The sequence below is a fragment of the Perca fluviatilis genome, chromosome 6 (genome assembly GCF_010015445.1).
Source record: "Perca fluviatilis chromosome 6, GENO_Pfluv_1.0, whole genome shotgun sequence".
In the NCBI taxonomy this organism is placed as follows: domain Eukaryota; kingdom Metazoa; phylum Chordata; class Actinopteri; order Perciformes; family Percidae; genus Perca; species Perca fluviatilis.
In genome coordinates this window covers 21,549,074-21,570,583 of record NC_053117.1, presented here as the reverse complement: position 1 = coordinate 21,570,583, position 21,510 = coordinate 21,549,074, and the positions used below count along the sequence as shown (strand labels likewise).

Sequence of the window (21,510 nt, the reverse complement as noted above, 5' to 3'; positions counted from 1 at the left end):
TTATAAGTTATGGGAAAATGCATCAAAATAGATTAATAACAAATAAAAAAAGTTTTCTTACAACACAAGGTTTATTTCAACTGACGGTCATATTGGACTGGTACAGCATGAATAAATAAATAACGACCATGTCTACAGAACAGGACATATTTTCTTTCACTTCTCTGATTCGTCCTATCTATTTCTTCACTTACACTGTCACTCTGTCGAAATATGTACACACGTCGCATGGTACGCTCCATAGGGTTTGTCACGTAGTGACATGTGCAAGTGGCACGGTAACTGGCCAGTGAAACATGATCATTATCGCGTTTCAAGCGGGCTCTAAATTGAACACAAGTAAGCCACACAGCCAACGGACGGGACACATCGCTCCACAAAATAAACAAAATATAGCATACATACTTATATACTTATACACTTTCGATATAATATCGCACAATGTGATATCGCGATAACGTTATTAAGTCGATATATCATGCATCCCTAATGACAACAGAGGAAATTGTTTGGATTGTTGTCAAAAAACTAAATGAAAATAAATCAACTGAATGCAGTGCACAGTGTCTGATTCCTGGATGTTGTGCATTAGTTGGTTCACCCTCTGCAGACACTTGACTGCTGCTATTTTCCATATGTTTGCAACTGGCTGCAGGTGGGCTGTAGCACAAGCCAAACGCTGAAGCACATAATAGTGAAATCTTTCCACGTAATGACTCATGTGTTATCACAGACACAGGCTGGTCTGCCATGCTAATTATGGTAAATTCCTCTTCAATCCTACTTGTTGATTCTGAACACATTCAAGCCGCTAAAGGATTACAATCACACAGGATGTCATGGGTGGTTGGACTACCAAAGCTGCACTTGTAAATAATAGAACATGGAAATAATTTGTATTACTATGTACTGACAGGTCATGACAACTGCACTCACATCAAAACAGAGGAGGTTTCCAGAAGTTTTATTCTGATTTCTATGCACTGTAGGGTGTATCTGTCTGTACATGTGTGTGTGTGATCTGCAGATGGCTGCAGTGTCAGTAGAAAGCTGATTTACCGAGAGCCTGTTAAGATATGTAGTACTGATATGGCAGCTGGCCTGCCACCACTGAAATGACTGGTTTTTAGTGTGTCTCACGGTGATGGAGTAGGTTGCCGTAGTGATAAGTGGGTTGCCCTGGTGATAAGCATTCTGCCGCCGGACAGAAGAGGTGGAAGAGGGGGGGAGGGGGTCGATAAGGAATCTGTCCAGTTTTATCTGCAGTAGCTGTCGACACCCATTTCTTCTCCCCTCTTCTTTTTGTTCTCCTTTTCTCTTCTGCTCTTCTCTTGGTTCTCACCTTGTCTCTGCTTCTTTTTTTTGTTCTTTTCTTTTTCTTTCCCTCCTCTTTTCTTTTTGTTCTTGTCTTCTTATCTTCCTGTTTCTCTTCTCCTCATTTTGTTCTCATCTTTTCTTTTTCTCCTCTCCTCTCTTCATTTTCTCTTGTTTTTGTTTGTTTTCTCTTCTCTATTCTTGGTTCACGTCTTGTCTCCTATTTTCATTTTCTTCTCTTTGTTCTCATCTTCCTCTCTTCTTTTATTGTTCTTGTTGTCTTCTCTTCCCTTTTTTCTGCTTTAGGTTCTCGTCCTTGTCTTCTTTTTCTCCTGTCCTCTTCTATTTGTTCTCTTCCTCTTCCCTTCTGTTATTTCTTCTTTTATTGGACAGGGGATGAGGGTGGCAAGACTCTGATTGAGTCTGATTGGTCATACTCAGGTCACCTCCTGGTCAGCACCGTATACACACGCACGCACACACGCACGCACGCACACGCACACACCAGTGTCTTTGCTTTGAATGAGACTTCAGATTGTGTCCAATCAATTTAGTACTTGGGCTGCTGAAGACATGCACTAGTAATCAGTGTGACCATCACTGTGTTTGAACTCTGTCTCTTTGTCGGACTGTTTGATTGGGGTGAGTGTGCTGTAAATGAAAGCAAAAGAGAGAGAGAGAGAGAGAGAGAGAGAGAGAGAGAGAGAGAGAGAGAGAGAAAGAAAGAAGGTGATTGAATTCGAGGTCTTTTCTTTGTGTCCTTTCTTTTCTTTGTGTGTAGTGGGTGTGTGTTTGCTTGCTCTTCCACTCTTACTGTCGAGGTTGTTACGTGCCTTGTGTTTCAACTGAAAAGACAACAGTTGGCTGTGAATCCTAAGTTTGCTTCCTCCCTTTTCTCTCCCCTCTCCTCCTTCCCACTACATGGTTGTATGTAGAGGTTCCCATGGCAACGTTGAGCCCTTCCAAAGTGAGACTAATGGAGGGGAAGAACATGGACCTGTCCTGTACGACCTCTGGGGTGCCCTCACCTGAGCTGATATGGAACATGGTGTTGGTCTCCAACTATGAGGTCAGGCCACACACACGGAAACAGAAACTCACATATGGATTGATTATGCATATCATATCACATATCATATCATATTACTTGCCTTAAGTATGAATGCTTTTAGAGCTGAAAAGTTTGAGTTTTTTCAGGCATAAGAAATACTAAAGAAAAATGGGAAAATCAATAATGAAAATAAAATAGAATCTTCGTGCTGATATATGGATGTGTGTACTTGCTCAGATTGAGACATCGGGCCAGATTTCGTGGCTTCGACTGTCCAACCTGTCGTCGCTGGACCACAACAGCAAGATCAGCTGCACAGCTGAGAACATTGTTGGAGAGAAAGAGTCCTCGCTGCTGCTGGATATACTCTGTACGTTTGCCCTCTGGCAAGCAGCCCTAATTCAATGTAGATTACTGTGTCAAAGTGTCTGTCAGTGCAGTAGACAACTGTGTTTTTGTATGCTTCACTAGTTTTACCTCTGAATTGCTCTTTGTACTTATCTTACTTTCTGTCTTTACAGTTTGTATCTCACACTTTTGCTCTTAAACTTGCTATTCTCTCTACTACACTCAGTTCCACCCAAAATCACTAAACTGAGTGATGCAATCCCTGACCATCACTGGTGCATCCCCTTCAGCGTGGCAGGTAGGACAGACATCCACATAATGTCCTTTAATTATACATTGCTGTATATTTTCTGTTATTAGGCATGACATACTTTGCCTAAATATTAAATATTGTCATTTTTTAATCACATCATATTAATCACAGCAGTGACTACATTAGCAAAGAAGATAGACTGATAATTAAATAATCTGAAACCAAAACAAATTACCTGAGTCTCTTGTATTGTTGTTCATAACCTTTCTAGGAAACCCGACGCCGCACCTACAATGGTTTCTGGATGGTGAAGCGGTGACTGAGGGGATCTACATCATGACCATGATCCATGACGTCACAGAGAGAGAGTACCATGGCTGCCTGCAGCTAGACAGCCCCACACACCTTAACAATGGGCGCTACACGCTATTGGCTGAAAACGAATACGGAACAGACCAAAAGGACGTGGAGGCTCACTTCATGCGCAAGCCCTGGGATGGTGAGGATTGACAATCAAACCTTTGCTTTCATTATAAAGTGTTAAATTAATAACTTGTCAATTGATTAGTCATTTGATAGAAGATTAATCAGCAACTATTTTTCTAATCAATTGGATATATATCTATATATATCATTTTTTATGTAGTTTTTCAAGCAGAAATCCCATGTTTCAGCTTCTCAAATGGGCCAATTTGCTGCTTCTTTTTTTCTTAAGTGATATTAAAGTGAATATTCTTGGATTTTGGACGGTTGGTTGAACAATACAAGCAATTTAAAAAATGTCACCTTGGTCTTCAGGAAATTGTGGTGGGGATTGTCCACCATTTTCTTTATTTTTTTAGACAAAATGATTTATTGATTAATCTTTTAATTGTAATATAACAACACCACTTTTGTCATAATGTTTTTTGTTAAACTGGTATATTGATGTAACTTTCAAACATTTCCTAGCCTGGAGTACACATATTTTCTTTTATTTTTGCTTGCAGCTCTTAAAGGGGTGATAGAATGCAAAACTGAGTTTACCTTGTCATAGTTGAATAACGACTTTCTTTCTTCTGCAAATCTCACAATTTAAAACTGCCTCTGAAAACGGGCGAATCTCAACAAAGGTCATAGTTGACGTCAACTCAGTGGCTGTACCTTATTTGGCACCTTTGTCACGCCTCAAAATTTACATACAGACAACTGGTCTGAGACCAGCTGGTGTTGTGAATTTAGGTCGCGCAGATCTCAGAAACTTCATACGCTGTTCTGCTATTTCATTGCTAAATTCACTTCTGAGGCTTTTTTATGCAAGAAATCAACTATGTAGAGCTCAAATATGGGTCGTTTTACGAAAAGCTGGCTGGAGTTCTCTCAGGAGACTTGCAGACAAGAGGCGTTTAGTTCCCTGATTGTTTGTGGTATTTTGAAGTTATAATGCTCCACAAGAGATTGCGGGCGTAAAAAGCTCGCTGACCGCGGCCTCGGAGCAGGCAGAGGGGAGGGAGAGCAGCGACTGACAGGGCAGAAAGAGACCCGTCTCTCTTTGACAGTCTTGTAAATAAATTATAACATGTATATTAGAGCTGTCAGTCTTTCTCTATAATACCATTCAAATTTAATTTGTTATGGGGGGGGGGAGGGGACTTCTGACTATTGTCTGAAGAAGACTCCCCTTTAGACTTTTAAAGCACCATCCTTTCTGACTGTTTTTTTTTTGTCTGAAAAATGGGATGTCATAATGGCAAGGTACACTTTAGTGTCTGCAATTAGTGGTAGTCACCAGATTTGAAGGAGGAGCTGTTATTATTTGATTGAACACGGAACGTGGAAGAGTTTTGCATATTAAATTATAGAGTCGACAGATGACATGGTGAAATTTACATGGGGATGAATATATTTTATGAAGATGCAGAAAGGTGGTTGTGTGCATAAGGGTAAAAACATTGTAATGAAGCACTAAAAACTTTATTGAACTTAAAAACGGCAACATGTCTACAACACCCCTGTGTATACCATGCTAACATATAGGTCATACTCTCAAATATAGCAGACTGATCTCATAAAGTGGCATATGTATGACATTTGTATTGCCGTTTTTGCGTGTTATCAAGATGCATAATCACTTTTTAGTGTGTTTATCAACGCTGTTCGGCCGCTGTTGACCTATATTACGTGTAAATTTTCCAGTAGCGAGTAGTATGAAAGGACGTAAGTCCGCAGATGGATAAAACACAGGACTTTTACCCAGGAGAGCCGGGATCGCGTCCCGCATGTGGCGTTTATTATTATTTTTTTTTTAAGCCTTTCCCAATGTTTCTTTCCTAAACCCAACTTTTTTTTTTTTTTTACATGCGTGTGACGTTGTTCTTGCGATAGTATGGCACGTTCTCGCGTTAAGACGTGTGTATGTTTACATCCGCTGTAGCGCTATACAACGTAAACATACACGTGGAAAGCTCAAAATGCATACAGATAACATGCCATTTGGCTTTAGAAAAGTGGCGTGTATGTTTACGCAAAGTCATGATGCCATGTTGAATTTAGCTTTAATAGTGTGCAGATACTGTCAATAAAATATTTGGTAAAAGTGAATATTTAATTCAGTGTAATCTGTTTGCTAATGTGCAGGAACGGAGAAAGAGCCTTACTATTATGGTGAGTGAAATAGATATTAATTACTACACATTTTTATCTAATGTAAAAGTGTTAACACATCCAGTTAAAACTCATAGTGTGTTCATAGTGTCAGACAGTACGTATATGCACATAATATTCCTCCCTATTCCGAAAAAGACAATATTGGGACTAAGCTGTTTATATGGTTAATGAAAATAAATATTCCCCTATTATTATACTTGTCATATTCTGAATAATACTGGAATAATAGTGTGCATGTAACATAGTCAGTGTTTTTAGATCAATGTTTTTTTTTCTGTTTAACATCTCATGATTTTCATCCTCATGAATTAACACAAATTACATTTTAGAAATCTGTCTCTTTCTCTTTTTTTCTCTCAAGTTGCTGAGGGTGCGTTACATACCTACACATCCTTGCAGATAGGGATTAGGGTTGTTATGTCTTTTTCCCAAACTGTGGCCCTGATGTTGCTATAATTTCTTTCTGACGTTAAATTATGTTCATTTGCATGTTCAATATATGTTGTTTGTTAGTTTGTGTATTGTGTTTGTGTAATGGATATGTTTTTGAAACAAGTTTAGCAAAACAGGCATGACTGACAACATTTTTTGTGAAGTGCATGTTAAATAATTTACAACTTAAAGTGATGGTTCGGTGTAATTCACCCTAGGGTCCTTTGCACCACGACCTCGAGCCAAACACCCCCCCAGAAGCTTTTTTCACCTGGGTCTAACATTGCAGGTAGCAGCAGCATACCTTTGGTATCATTTTGGGCATTATTAGTCATTTAAGAGATACAAACGTGGGTCCATTAGCCCCGCGCTAAGCTATTCAGCGGCTAACGCTACTCTACGCTAACTCGCCCAATGTTAGACCCAGGTGAAAAAAGCTTCTGGGGGGGTGTTTGGCTCGAGGTCGTGGTGCAAAGGACCCTAGGGTAAATTACTCCGAACCATCACTTTAAGTATGTTGTTATGCTTGGGACCTAATTTGTCTCTGTTGTCTCTTTTCTTTCTTGCGGTTTGTCCAACACCTCCTCCAACCTGCAGATCTAACCCCAGGTACTGCCATGTCTTTCATCTGCTCATTCCCAATCACAAACATTGCTAAGAGTATCTCAGATAATGACACTGAGGTTGCAGGACTGTGATAGACATTGCTGCTAACGTTAGCCTAGTCTCTGGTATCATAGCAGGCAGGAATGGCTCTCAAACAGTGGCAAAATACTACACAGTTATTGAGGCTTTTTAAAACATTCTGTAACCCCACATAATAATATTGTGTAAAATGCTGCTGGAAATAAGGCTGGGTTTAGGTTTCTGTAGATAGAAGTTAGCTGACCATGCTGATGTTTGCTAAGCGTTAAACTTTTATCTTTTAGTTTTGGAAAAGTATAACTCTTATTACCGCCCTGTGTACAGCGCATCAACGTGGAGAAATTCAAAGCTTGACAGGCTGTTATAGTGTCTAGTTACGGACAGCTGCTAAGCTGTCTTTGGGCAAAGTGAACGTGAAAGTGCAAAATACTAACCGCTTTGAACTAAATTCACCCACTTAACAAGCTGTTCATTGTTTGACAGAAGCAGATGACCAATAAATCCTATTGATTTAAAATGTTTGAAAGTTTATGTTGCTATTACATACAACACAGTCCACTCAGCCACAAATCACTTATTGTGTCTCTCTCACTCTCTCTCTATCAACAGAGGGCCCCACTGTAGACCCTCCTGAAGACAGAGTCGCTGTACGTCACGTATTACTGTTGACCTTCTTTGCTGATTGCCTCAGTCAGTTGTTGACTGTTTGTGCCTGTTTTTTTGTTGGTTTATTTGTGTTACCTGTCAAGAAATACCTGAGATGGATCTATTTTTTCATGTTAGAAGTAAATGAATGAACTCACCATGATACAAAGATACAGCAGTACTTTGGAAAATCTGCCTGGTCTATACCTTCTGGTGTGGTGTGTATATTGTTTCTCTTCAGTATGGGAGTTTTACAACTCATTGTTTTCTCATTGGGCAGGTGTACGTGGTGGTGGGCATTGCTGCTGTCGCCTTCACTGGTTTCCTTCTAATGTTGGTTATTCTCAAGTTTGGAGGAAACTCCAAGTTTGGCATCAAAGGTAAGACTCTTGACTTCTATCTGCACTGGTGATTTCCATTATGTGGGAGAGGATAAACAACACAGAATACATTAAAAACAAATGATGGTGATTTGTTGTTTGTGGATGTCTAGATCAGTGATTTGAGCTATTAAGTGTAACATGGATGGCTTCATGGATACATCAAAAACACATTTCAAAACCAAAAACTAAAATGGAACCTGATATCACTTCCACATTGACTTGTATTTTACGCAGGTTAGCAGGAGACAACTACATCTAATTTGTTAATGTTTAGTCACATTTTTGAGGAGGTGCATGCCAGCTGTGCCATAGCCTTGGAGCCCATGCATGTAGCCAGGGCATGAAGTTAACTTTTTTGACCACCAGCCACTGACCTTTTACCAGCCAGTTTTTTTTTTTCCTCATAAAGGTGAAAAACAGGACTTGCTGTGTCTCTATGATCCTATCCTGTCCTATTCATGGTAGCCTACTCGTGGACATTGCGCCGTCATCACGTGCTGTAGTAGGGGGTCCCGCCTTGATAATACTGCATAGGGGTCCGGTGTTGGCTCGTTACGCCACTGCATATATGAGATGAGATGACTGACAAAATCAGGAGTAGCCTACACGCACCACAAAAACAAAAAAACACTGGTGAATGTGGAACAAACATGAGTTGTTGCAAAAAAGTTGCAACTTTTTTTGTATAGTTCTTAAAAATAAAAAAATAAATAAAAAGGAAACTTGTTTTGGGGAGAATAATAATTAGTACTATTAATTCATTATTTCCTAGGAACCTTACCAAAAAGGCTCAGGATGATGATGTTGGTGTAATATGAAAACGGCTGGTGGATTTAAGACACAAAATTATTTATTGAATGAATCAAATATGAACATATCTGTCAGTGGCTTTACATTGTTAATTTCCTGTCCTGGCCTGTGACACACATTCATACGGTTTAATAAGTACTTATTGGACTTTAACTTATCATTGCACTTACAATAAAGGAGCTGTCCTCAATTTAGGTCATCCTGTAGGTCTCATCTGCGTTTTTTCCTGCATCCACCGTGTGTTATTGAGTGTGTGTGCGCGTCAGTCGCGGGGGAAACGGAGCAACAGCCCCGCCCGCTGCAGACAGCTGACAAGATTGAAACAACAGCAACTTTCAGAGACTTGGAGTGAAAAATCGTTACAGCGTACATTGATGTTACAATGTATACTGTTGCAATGTATTGGAATTTTTTTGTTTACGGTTATTTTTTTTGTGTTTTTTGTTTTGGTAATGTGAGGTCACCCCCCTCGCGTCTTCATAACAGAAACAAGGAAATAAATTGTACCTGTTCTCACTCCTGCTTGGTCAGTGGCGCACGTGGGACTGCTGGGATTGTGTTAGTAATGAAAATGCGATGTGGGGGGGGGGCCCCGCTGTCAATCAATGTCTTCCAGTGATGCGGGCCCCTGATTGGACCAGGCCCGTAAGCAACCGCGTACCCTGCTTACCGATAGTTACGCATCTGAATCACTCAATTCTCATTGGCTACCTGCCAAAGTGGCAGGTAGATTGACAGTGTTACCCGCCAATTGCAAAATTCACGTGCATTTGGCGGGTGAGCGGGTGTTAATTTCATGCCCTGCATGTAGCTCCTTAGCTTCAGCATCACACTTTTCAGGGGACATATTGGACATTTTCCTTGCAGTGGTTATTTCAGCTCAAAAGGTGATAATCTAGGGCCTAAATCCAAGACGGCATAGCTTCATGTTGGTATGATGTTCAGATGAAAAAAAAAAAATATTTATGGGCTTGGGATTTGATCGTGGTTGCACACTAGATCTCATTTAATATGCAAACCATAATGTGTTCATGAATCCATCCAGTTCAGGTGGAATCAGCTGCTGTTTGAAGCAGGTTCACCGGGTCTTAGTGCTGCTGGGAAAATAACATGCATGTCGACTAAACTGAGCTCCGTTAGGATCCGTCATCTTGATGTGAAACTACTGTGCTAGCCATTGTTAAAGCATTATTTTGCCACCCAGTTTTCAAAAAGCATTTTCAGAAAAATGTGTGACTTCTGCAATGTCTACAAGTGTAACTAATCTATTTTCTCTTATTTATCATACTGACTTACTAGAACTGATTTGACTCTGTTTTGCTCATTTTGACACTTGGCTGATATTTTCTTATTCTGTGTATACTAACTGCTGAACAACACCTCCATCAGTCCTTCCTTTTAGACATACAGTACATAATGATAGTAATGCTGTTTTCCGAATGTAAATATGTTAAATGCATCTGCAGCTAAAGAGCTGTAAGCAGACAGACGCTCATCTTTTATTTCCACTGGCTTATTCATTGTTGATTCAAGTTGAGAAGATTTAGCTTTGTGAAAATCCCAAAATACATTAGCTTGATGTATTTTGTGCGTTTCATTCAGTTGACTTTAGTTTAGTTCAGTTTGGTAGAAAAAGTGTAATTCATTCACGAGAAGCAAGCCAAGAATTCAACACTCTCAGGAAGTCAATTTGTGCAGTGTAAAGATACAGTTGTTTTAGGAATAAATAACTTTTTATTTATTATTATTTATATATTAGCATTTGATGCAGTGAAAGTCCACATTTGACATTCAAATTAACAAACCAAAGAGTGAATGCAAGAATAGAGACGGACGTAATAAATGTGTGTACCTGTGAATGTGGCTCTCAGTTGTACTATTTGGCAGTGACTGATTTATGGCACCCCAGAGAGGAGGGGTGCAAGACAGATGGAGCAGCTAGCATATACAGTACATCGTGAGCAGTGTATAAAAAAAAAAATTGTGTGTGTGTGTGTGTGTGTGTGTGTGTGTATTTATGGTCTTGTGTGCGGTTTCTTCTTTCTCCAGTAGAGGTGAATGAGGTTGCTCTAAAGAAAATGATCTCTCTAATGCCTTTTAGCACCCCCTATATATCAGTATTTGTGAGTATGCTTCCATTCATGTGTAGGATGTTAGGTCACATTACCGTTTTGCCCTTTTGATTGCTCCCCTTGAGTCTTCACCCTTCCCTCTTTCCACTGCCGACTTCCTCTCCCCATGCGGCCCCGTTCTCATGCTTCACATGCACCCAGATGTATGTGCCCTGCAGCATGTTGACATTGAGTGTGTGGAGAGAGAGATAGTGGCGTCAGTATGAAGAACAGAGTCAGACACAGAGTTGAAGAGCTATGAGTAATTTAGGGCTGGGCAATATGGAGGAAATCAAATATCACTATATGCTTGACCGAATACCTCAATGTCGACAATATTGTAGGTTTGACAATTGGTGCTTTAACAAAATGTTATTTACATAATGAGATTTTTGATAAATGTCGATTTAATGGTAGAGTGGGTAGAGGCATTTAATAGAACAACTAGAACAGTCAGTTAAGTTCAGAAAATGACATCACTTTACTGTAATGTGGCCTTTAAAACCAGGTAAAGAACACTTAATATCAGCCATATTACGATATTACAATATCCAAAATCTAAGACAATATCTAGTCTCATATGACAATATCAATATAATATCGATACAGTATATTGCCCAGCCCTAGAGTAATCCACAGCAGCAGTTGTGCCCGCATACTGCTGTTTGTTTGAAACCTCCACATCCTTCCAATACCGGACCGCTGACCAACGTTCATCTCAACAACAGAAATATAACCACAGATGGCATCACACTATTTTTTTTCATGGCATCATGGTTTTCCGAATCATAAACACGTGCTCGCAGATTTACATACACACCCCCACATGAACACAGTTAGTGCTGACGATAATGATGAACTTGTGATCACAAAGTGTGAAGAGAGCGTGTCAGGCCTTGTACCATATTGAACAGCTGTGCATGAGAAAAGCACAACTTGCTTCGCTGACTCTGGATGAATCGCTGCCCGTCTCTTTCTGGCAGTTAAAAGCTGTGGCTGGTTTATATTATTTATATTGACTGCATTATTGTGCTCCTCTCTCATCAATAACACATGGGCAACATTTGGTACAGGTTGCTTCTCACAATCTCCTCGCTGTATCTTGACACTCACAGGATGGATATTTGATATACTGTACATACAGTAGTTGTGTGTGTTCTTGTGTTGGCAGATGTAAGATTATCCACATGGGTGGTGATTGTGTTGAAAGAGTGAATGCAGAGTTAGCGCAGCTGAAATACTGGAAATCTTGTTTGTCTTTGCTTTTGTTAAACTTGAAATATTGGATTTTTTGGCCACTTGCACAACAAGCTGCACACACAACACTGACATATTATCGGCTTGTTAGGTGCTAAATGCTCCACTATGTTCATCAGCTAGTGTCTAACTTTGCCTATACGACAGAAAACAGCTGCTGCAGCTGGAAATAACACTGAGGAGAGCAGTGAGAATCAACCAAAACAGTAAACTGTAAAAAAAATAGTAAAATAGACGTGTTGCTTGAATCAATATACATAGCACAGCCAATATAACCTGAAACCACAGAATTGATAGGCTGCTTAAAACTAAAAAGGTATTAAAGTATTTGGATTTAAACCAGAGAGACTTAAACTGACTGAGACTGAAATTGCACTCATACTTTATAGTGGGCAGAATCACTTAAAATACAACTTGATAACAAATTAGGCTAAAACTATTTAATCAATACATCCTTCCATTTAGGAGGCAACGTGATATCATGACTTCGTGTAAACATACACGCCACTTTCTAAAGCCAAGTGGCGTGTTATCTGCACGCATTTTGAACGCCATATTTTAAAAAAAATTTTTAAATATATTAAAGTTGAAGGTGTTATTTTTTGAATAAAAAAAAAAAAAAGAATTTGTAAAAAAAAAAAAAAAAAATTTTTGGGGTGGGTTTTGGGGGTAGTTTAAAGTAATAGTGTAAAATATAAAAAAAAAAAAAAAGGGGTAATTATTAAAATAATAAAAAATTATTTTGAAAAATGGGGAAAGGCGATATATTGGGATTTTTTTAAAGTATAATTTTAGAAAAAATATTTAAAAAAAGAGATGATGTTCTTAAAAGTCAAAGAAGTTTACTTTAGGTAAACAATTCAGTACACAGAAAATCAAACTGCCAGTTTGGGATTGTGGTTCACAGGTTCTTAGTGAGCTAATTTTGATATGCTAAAGTAGGCCAAAGTTCAGCCATAGCTACATTGTTAGCTTCTAGCAAAAAGTCAGGCACTGCTAGGCACTGTTAGGCAAGGACACTAGTGGTGTGTCTCAGCATAGACATCTAGCGTTAGGGGGTTTAAACACAACATAAACGTGAACCACTGTCTTACATGAATATTTTTGAACATTTAAAAAAAATAAATACATATTGCCTTTTTGAAAATCAATACAGTATTGCAAAATAATATATCGCGATACTCAAGTGTATTGATTTTTTCATACACCCCTAGTTGGCTTTAGTAAAAATAAGAAAGCTACACGCTTGACACGAAGGAAACGTGACACACGGGACACGATCCCCGGTCTCCTGGGTAAAAGTCCTGTGTTTGACCCATCTGCCACCGCGACCAACCTCCCTATGCGGATTTTCGCCCTTTCATACTACTCGCTACGGCGTAAATTCACACACAATCGCAAGGTAATGTAAGTCAATGGAGGCCAAACGGCGTGGATAAACATGCTAAAAAGCGAGTATGCGCCTTGATAACACACCACTAATTGCATTCGAATTGGCGTGTCATACATACACCACTTCATGAGATCAGTCTGTAGGAGGAAGCAACTACGCTGCCTGAGTGTGGGCCCAAAACACCACACCATAGCTGCATTTCACCTATCAAAAATTTTGAGTTGTATCCCCGATGAGTCCCTTTTGCCACAAATTGGCTCACAAGGAAGGTCATCTTGTGAAGTTCAAGTGCCATCAGCTGTTATTTACACTTAAGTTCATGGATGAGTGAAATATGTTAGTTACGTTTCATTTTAGGAAGTCTTTTTGAAATAGATTCAGAGAAATGTATAGGCCTGTTGAAAGCCTGACCGCATTCACTAAATTACACATAGCAACCCTCCCAATCTGACTGCTGACTCCTGGATAAGAAAGCAGATCGGACAGTGCAGGGAGAGAGGGAAGGATGCACTTTAGCAGCATATATAAATGTTCGTGCCCTCGAAGCAACTGTAGGGAGGAAAGCGTCAACATAAACCTGAGTTATCATGGAGGAACGACACGGAAATGTCAAGACAGGGAAAAAAAAGAGTGATTGAAAGTGAAAAAGTAAACGTAAAGTGGAGAAAGTGAGAGACCGACGTAGAGGAAGAAAGAGCGAATGCTAACGTTGACATTTGACAAGAGAGAGAAAAAGCAGAGAGAAAGCCAGCGAGGAAGTGAGAGAGAGAAAGAGATGGAAAGAAAGTATAGAGGAGAAAAAATATGGAGGAAGAAGAGCTAGAAAGCATATGTTAAAAACTGAGATAGAGCCAGGCTAAAAGGAAAAGAAAAAACAGAGAGGAAGAGAGAGATGGAAGTAGAGAGTCCTCTCTTGTCCACTTATCAATGATTCATCATTAGTGCAGGTTTCAGTTTTCTCCTTGTTTGGTGGAGTTACACGCCTCCATCTCTTCCTCTCTCTCTCTCCCTTATGCACACACAGCTCCTCACTGCTGATCGATCGATATGACACCCTCAAGGTCAGCAAAACGTCATTCTGGGCCAAACAGAGCATGCTCAGCGAACACACCGCCACCTCCTCCTCACCCTCCTCTTTTTCTTCTTCCTCTCCCTGCAGAAAAGCAGCTTTTGCCTCCAGCTCTTGAGGTGTTTGACGAAAGCAGCTCTCCCACAAAACTTTTGCAAAGGAAGCAAAAACTGAATGAGTTAAACAACAAAGTGAAGAGGCTGAAAAAAGCCATGATTCTGTATTTAGACTAGAGCCGAGTATTGAACCTCAACACTTTTAGAGCATTGACCGTAATGTGTCGGCACCATAGACTGTACATAAAGATGGACTACGCATCTCCACTTCCTCCCACTGAACAAAAGTGAAGCCAAAATGTCTCGAATACGGGCCATCTTGTAAATTTAGTGCCAGAGTCTGAGCATTAGTGATGGGGCAGTGGTGCCGCGATATCAAAGTCCCTCCGATACACCTGCCCGACCAATTGCGAGTCTATCGCAGCTGTTGATCATGACATTTTTATAGCATCAAATAACTAATAAAAAACGTATCAGAAATATAAACACTTGAACAACCATCAGCGTGATAAAAACTACCTAAAATGACAGAAACCATCTTTGGGAAAAATGTATTTGAGGTCTACAAAGATTTTTTTGTTTGGCCCATGCCCCATCCGCTAACATGGACGGGGCGGGATTTATGACCTATAATGCCGCCAGCCACCAGGGGGCAATCAAGATGTTTTGGCCTCACCTACGTATACAGTCTATGCGTCAACCCTTGGTCGGCACCACTGTAGTATCAGTATCTGGTCAGATTCTTAGTCTTATTCTTTGATCAAATATATCTTTGTATTTTATTCAAGCAAAGTTATTGTATGGCTGCTTTGTGTTAAGACAAAATTAAACATAGAAAGGGCTACATTTGGCCAAGATTGACTTATGATGTTGAACAGAAAAAAAAGACAAAGTGGTCTAGCTATACTAGCGGCTTATGCACAGCAGTGCTTTAAGATTAATGCTAACGTCAGCATGCTAACATGCTTACAGTAATAATGCTAGCATGTTGATATTGAGCAGGTATATGTTTTAGTTTACGTGTTAGCATGCTAACGTGCATATTAGCAATATACACAGTTGTACAGCTGAGGCTGAAGAGAATGTTGTTAGCTTTTTGCAGGAATGCTTGTACAAAATTCCAAGTCAATCCATCCAATAGCTGTCGACATCAAAAACAGAGATCACCAAAAACAGAGATCACCAATGTCAGGAAAAATTATCGAGTGGGAATCATGAATGTTTGTTCAACATTTCATGGCAGTTCATAGTCGTCAATATTTCAGTCTAGACCAAAGTGTTGGGCCAACAGACATATCTAAGGTGGGAGGATTAAGTCAACTGCACCTAGACAGTTGAATCATAATATAAAATAGAGAACGATACAAATATAATGTAATACTTTAATTTTTTTAATTAAAAAGAAGAAAGACTAGACCCTGTGAACCCGTGCCATGCTTCCTGTTCATTACATGCTAGAATAGGCACAAGCCCCACGTGACCCTCCGGATATAGAACATAAACGATGGCCATGGCTCTTTTGGCATTTATTATTTCACTTGGTGTCCTGGATCATGTTTTTTTTAAGGTACAGATTTGTTTGTTTGCAGATTTTCTTGTTGGGGGGAAGACACGACTAAATGCCTATGGCAAATCCTAAGGGCAGTGATTGTTTGAAGTGCTCTGAAAATGGAAAGTGCTCTTTTCCAAAGTGAAACATTGCCTGAAGACCTTGTCTGTGAGCTTGCCTGACTGCAGCTTTTCTTTCTCTACACACTGCACTTTATAAGTGATCGTTTTTAGGGCTTTTTCACATTTATTTTTGGTCTGTCCTCATCTTGAAAAACAAAAATATGCTTTTACTATAATGTCCCAGATGCACTTCTATTAACCACAAACTTTGTCTTGTGTCTTTACTGCTGACAGACATGGTGTCTTCTTGATGGGATATTTTTCCTAATTTGCAGCAAAATTCACTAAAAAAAATTTTAAATAAAAAAAATAATTAATTAACAAAATAGACATACAGACAATATATAAAGACAATAAACCATAAACACATGTATAAATGACAACACCATAAGCCCATCATTCACGTCTCTCCCCAGCACAAAGCTTCTTAGGAACCCTCCAGAAAGCTCAGGTACTTTCCCCATTTACTATTGTTGACCTCCAATCTGGCAGACCGTTTATATGACATTTTTTTCAAACACCGCCACCTTAGCCATCTCACAAGCCCACTCCTGGATTGACGGCACCCCTTCATTCCTCCGTCCTCTTAAATAATCTGTCTGGCTATTATTAAATTAGTGTGGACCCAGCTTCTTACGTGGTTATCCATCCCACTTAGGTTTGACCCATCTCCCCGACCAAATAATCTTGGGCTGAATGGAACCTGGGTCCCTGCAATCAGACATAGGTTATCATGTATCCTGGTCCAAAATTCCTGGACCTTATCACAGGACCATAGGACATGAAGTAATTTGCCGTCCTCTGTCTTACATTTCTAACAATTTGGTGTGTCTTTCAGACCAATTCTAAACAATCTGGAGGGAGTCCAATAGAAGCAATGCATAATAATGAACTGAATGAGGTGCACCCTCACATCATGTGACATAGTTTTAATGTCACCATCTATGGTTCTTTAAAGTGTCTCAAATGTGCAACACTTGGCAAATCTATTTAACAGGCATCATAGAAATATTTCAAAATGTTTTAACAATGAACAAAAAATTCTGAGGCTTGAAAAAGTCACATCTCTACTTATTGTAAAGGTATAAAATGTTACTTTTTTTTGGTTGGGGTTTGTTAACATAGCTTTCAAGTTGACCCTTCATTAACGAGCCAGAGAGCCAGGGAGCGAGGGAGAGAGAGAGAGAGAGAGAGAGAGAGAGAGAGAAGAGACAGTGGTGGTCAAACAAGCAAGCGAGTGAATAAAGAGATGAGTGCTGTTAGCGAGAACAAAGCAGTGAATCAGAGGAATACAACTTTGATTGTTTCACAACGGTTACGTTCTAAAGCACAAAAAACACACACACACACACCTCCACAAGAAGGTGCCGCATTGCCTAAATTTTGTGTGAATGCAGAGCTTCATCCTGTCTGTGTGTGGGTCGATGACTGAGGGAAGTGACAAAGCAGTGGTTGGGAATAAGAACGGGCTGCACAACCTGCACACTGTTATTGGCTGGGGGTTACAGACCCTCATCAGGGCCCAAAGGCTCTTTGCTGACGCCCATCTTTATCAGGCGACTCCATTGTGCAACTGTACATAATTTCTTGTCTTGTATTGGTCAACCTGACCCTTACAGAGTAGTAAAAAAACAGATAGTTAAAACTGGGAGTCCATTGTGGGAACAGTATACAATATGTGAAGGGCACAGATGAAAATTATTACAGAGCAACTGAGTAGTTATAATTTGTTTCCATTTTGAAATACGAAGGCTTTTTAAATTTGATTATTCTCCACTTCAAAATGGAAGCACTTTGAAATGTTCAGTGTGACCTTGTTTGATTTTCCCCATTGACAACCCCCATGCATATCAGAGAACATAAAGGGACTTTAAATGATCACATAAGGAAACAGGGGGTTGTGAAGCTTACTCAGCACACACACTAACTACATATGTATCTACATATTTAGGACATTACAGATACTGTCTGGGATGTGAGGTTTTCTGGCGGCAGCTGTAATTTATTAATGGAAATCATTTCCCTTTAATGTTATTTTCAGATGGCTGAGCACAGACCAAACTAGAAAGAATGGTTTTGACTGCCATGTAATTGCCACATAAACATTAACATAATTTGCCACAAAAAGAGCTCATATTTAATTGTTGGAAAGTATCTTATTAAAAAAACATCATATGGCTGTTGCTCAAGTATATCCTGATATTCTCTTGGCAGTACTCTAATACCGTTGATGCCACTGTTTCCTCTAAACACCACTTAACTCAGCCATCCACCAAACCAAGATAAGGATTTAATCTGTGAGAAGAGAAAAAAATAATTAAAAAACATTTGTAATTCAATTTTCTATGAAACACAAACAGATTCTGCCAATGTTTATATAGAGGCCATAGGTTAGCACATATAGGCAGAGTCTTAAACAGTATATTATCACATGCGAAGCCTTCAGCTAAAAAGCTTTTTCGTCACAACGGAGCTTTAATGGTTATGAAGAAACAAAATATACTGAATAAAATGTACTGGGGAGATACTTACACGGTGTATGAAAGCATTTGAGTTGTGTTTGTCAGAGATGGGACAAAGACATCGATTTTGTTTTTATGTCATGTCTATTCTCTAGTCTCATGTCTTGGCTTTAAGGTCTCAAGTCAACTTGCAAGTCCTAAACTTTGTGTTTCAAGTCCTAAACATGTCATTATGTACCTAACCAAATGTAATGCCATTTTGAATTTTCTACTTTCTACATTTTATAACATTTAAAATAAAAAATTATGATCAGGTTTGCCTTAGAGTTTGAATGTTATCAAATGTGAATCTAGTTTTGAATCCCATATTGAATCTGTTTGTCTTCAGCTTTTAACATTTGCAACAAAAGTTAAGAATAATAAACAAAGATTTACATGAGATCCATATTTTTTCTTGCTGAAAAGGCCGAAACAATGCACCTTTTTGGGGCAGCGTATTGTTTGGTCACAACCCATAGATTAACCTGAAAATGAGACGAGCTGATGATTTTGTATAAATAATAAGAACGTGCAAAGTAACTAGTAACTAAAGCTTTAGTTTATTGCTGTAAAAGTTCAACATTTCCGTTTGAGTAGAAGTATAAAGTAAGATGAAATAGAGATATTCAAGTAAAGTACAAGTACATCTATACTGTACTTAAGTAAACTTCTTGGGTAAAGTAAGTTACTTTTCCACCACTCCAGCACGGCTGCTATCAGATTCATAAAACATCTGTTGCCATGAAAATTAAGAGTTGATTCCTTGCTCATTTTTTACTTTTTGGGCTTGTGGAGGATATCAAGTAATTTCAAGTCAAAAGTAAGTAAAGTTTATTTGTATAGCACTTATCACAGACAGAGTCACAAAGTGCTTCACAGGCAAAATAAATGCATACATTAAAACAGATCAATAGTCATAGAAAGCACAATAAATCACAATAAATCGTAGTAAAACACAAACGCATGTGGCTAAATGAACGCCTGATTTAAAAGATGTGTCTTTAGCTTTTTTTTTTTTTTAAGATTTCATCAGATGAAGTCACTCTTAAACCATGTTGCAATGCGTTCCACAGTCTAGGAGCGAATGTTTCAAAATCCATCACCTTTTGTTTTCAGCTTAGTACGAGGAACAGCCAGTAAGCCCTGATCTCAAAGATCTGCTGACAACATAAGGGTGCAGCAGATAACTTATGTAAGCTGGTGCCTGACCATTGATGGCTCTGTAGGTTAGGCCTGCACCATTTGGGGAAAAGTATGAATCATGATTTTTTAGCTTAGAATTGATATCACGATTCTCTGCCATGATTTTTTTCTCACGAAGTGTAATGTTTATTGCACACATGAACCATGACAAAACAAAACAAATTGGCAGTATCAAACAGATTTTTGGCACCTATAGCACATTGCCCATCACCACAAGCCTGTAAACATAGAGGCTTCAATGAATAAAGAAAATAAAGTACATACTGACCATTTAAGTACAGCAGGCTACCAAAAATAGTGACATATAATCAGAGCTGTATAGTAACAAAGTAGACCTACTTCACTACTCTACTTAAGTACTAAAAGGCTGTATCTGTACTCTACTGGAGTATTATTTTTTTCTCCTACTTCCACTTTTACTTGAGTAAATATTTTTGATGAATGAAATACTTTTACTCCGATACATTTTTTTATGTGCTGCATCGTTACTCGTTACTGTTGTGAATGCCTCACACTACGGAGACTGTGTAGGTTACAGTGTGTGTAGTTACGGCTACGTTAGTTACGTACGATAATATCGTGTTTCTTTTCATTGCGGTTGCCTGTTCAGAAGTCAGAGATGATGTAAGTTTGTACTCTTTATATTTAGTTATTGTTGGAGCAGATGAATCTATTCCTGAGTTGTTTCAGTCTGCAATGCGTACTGAATGTTAACTGTTTGACCCTGTGATGTGAAGCTGCTAGTTTATCTGTATGTTGCTTTCTATCTTTCCTGTTCATCACACGTTACTATATATCTATGACACATTACTAGCTAGTGTGTGATATGTTTTTTGGGGCTTTAATCGTTACTGTGCTGGAGAGGATGTTCATTTTACTTGCACAGTGTGATAACTGTACATTTTATTTCAGTATTTGTTCATATTTGTTATTTTTAATATAATATATTTAATATTTGTTAATTCCTTTGGCTACAGCCTTAGGCTAAACATTTGACATAATATAAACAATATGATATTCAAACTTTTGACTGCTTTCTTTAATAACTACATAACACAATACTTGTACTTTTACTTTCAGTACTTGAGTAGTACATTTTAAAATAAACTACTTGCAATACTTAAGTACCAAATTTTGTGAATACTTTAGTACTTCTACTTAAGTGTGGTGCTTAAAGAGCACTTCTACTTCTACTCAAGTCACTTTTTGATAGAGCACTTATACTTTTATAAGTATGGGTCTCTAGTACTTTATACACGTCTGCATATAACACATTGAGCTAAATATGGCCGATACAGGCTCTATCTGAACTCCTTGAACATGTCTTAACATAATTAAAACATGTCAATGTCAATGTCAAATGCTTTCAATAAATTAATTGAAGGAGAGAAAAAAAAATCATTAAAAAATTAAGTGGAAACAGGGGTGAATCAAGATCAGGATTTTATAACGATTTATTGTGCTGGCCTGTAGGTAATTACAAGAATCTTGAACTGGATCGTGAATTTAACCGGTAGCCAGTGCAAAGAGGCCAGGATAGGGGTAAGTGAAGTCATTGGTGTTAAAATCAAAGTTGAGTTCTCTATTTTGAGTCTAAAGACATCAGACCAGAGACCAAGTCGGATGAGAACGCACCTAATTGTGTATGCAGACATTTATACTGTGTTTACATGTACATCATGTCAGTGTGATTTTTTTCCCTCAGACAGTAAGACGTGTTGT

The 21,510-nt window shown here is 38.8% G+C and overlaps 1 protein-coding gene across 3 annotated transcripts in view; it reads left to right on the top strand.

The window, feature by feature from the left end:
- The window catches only part of ntrk2a (neurotrophic tyrosine kinase, receptor, type 2a), a 104,491-nt gene that overhangs the window by 13,693 nt on the left and 69,288 nt on the right, over window positions 1–21,510 (top strand). For 2 of the 3 annotated variants that reach the window (XM_039803632.1, XM_039803631.1), the window contains exons 6-14: window positions 2,250–2,383; window positions 2,603–2,735; window positions 2,940–3,011; window positions 3,238–3,465; window positions 5,583–5,609; window positions 5,974–5,982; window positions 6,642–6,653; window positions 7,299–7,336; window positions 7,615–7,714. In XM_039803632.1, coding sequence (XP_039659566.1) covers window positions 2,250–2,383; window positions 2,603–2,735; window positions 2,940–3,011; window positions 3,238–3,465; window positions 5,583–5,609; window positions 5,974–5,982; window positions 6,642–6,653; window positions 7,299–7,336; window positions 7,615–7,714 — 753 coding nt within the window. The remainder of the gene's footprint in view (window positions 1–2,249; window positions 2,384–2,602; window positions 2,736–2,939; window positions 3,012–3,237; window positions 3,466–5,582; window positions 5,610–5,973; window positions 5,983–6,641; window positions 6,654–7,298; window positions 7,337–7,614; window positions 7,715–21,510) is intronic. The other variant, XM_039803633.1, reaches the window with a different exon arrangement.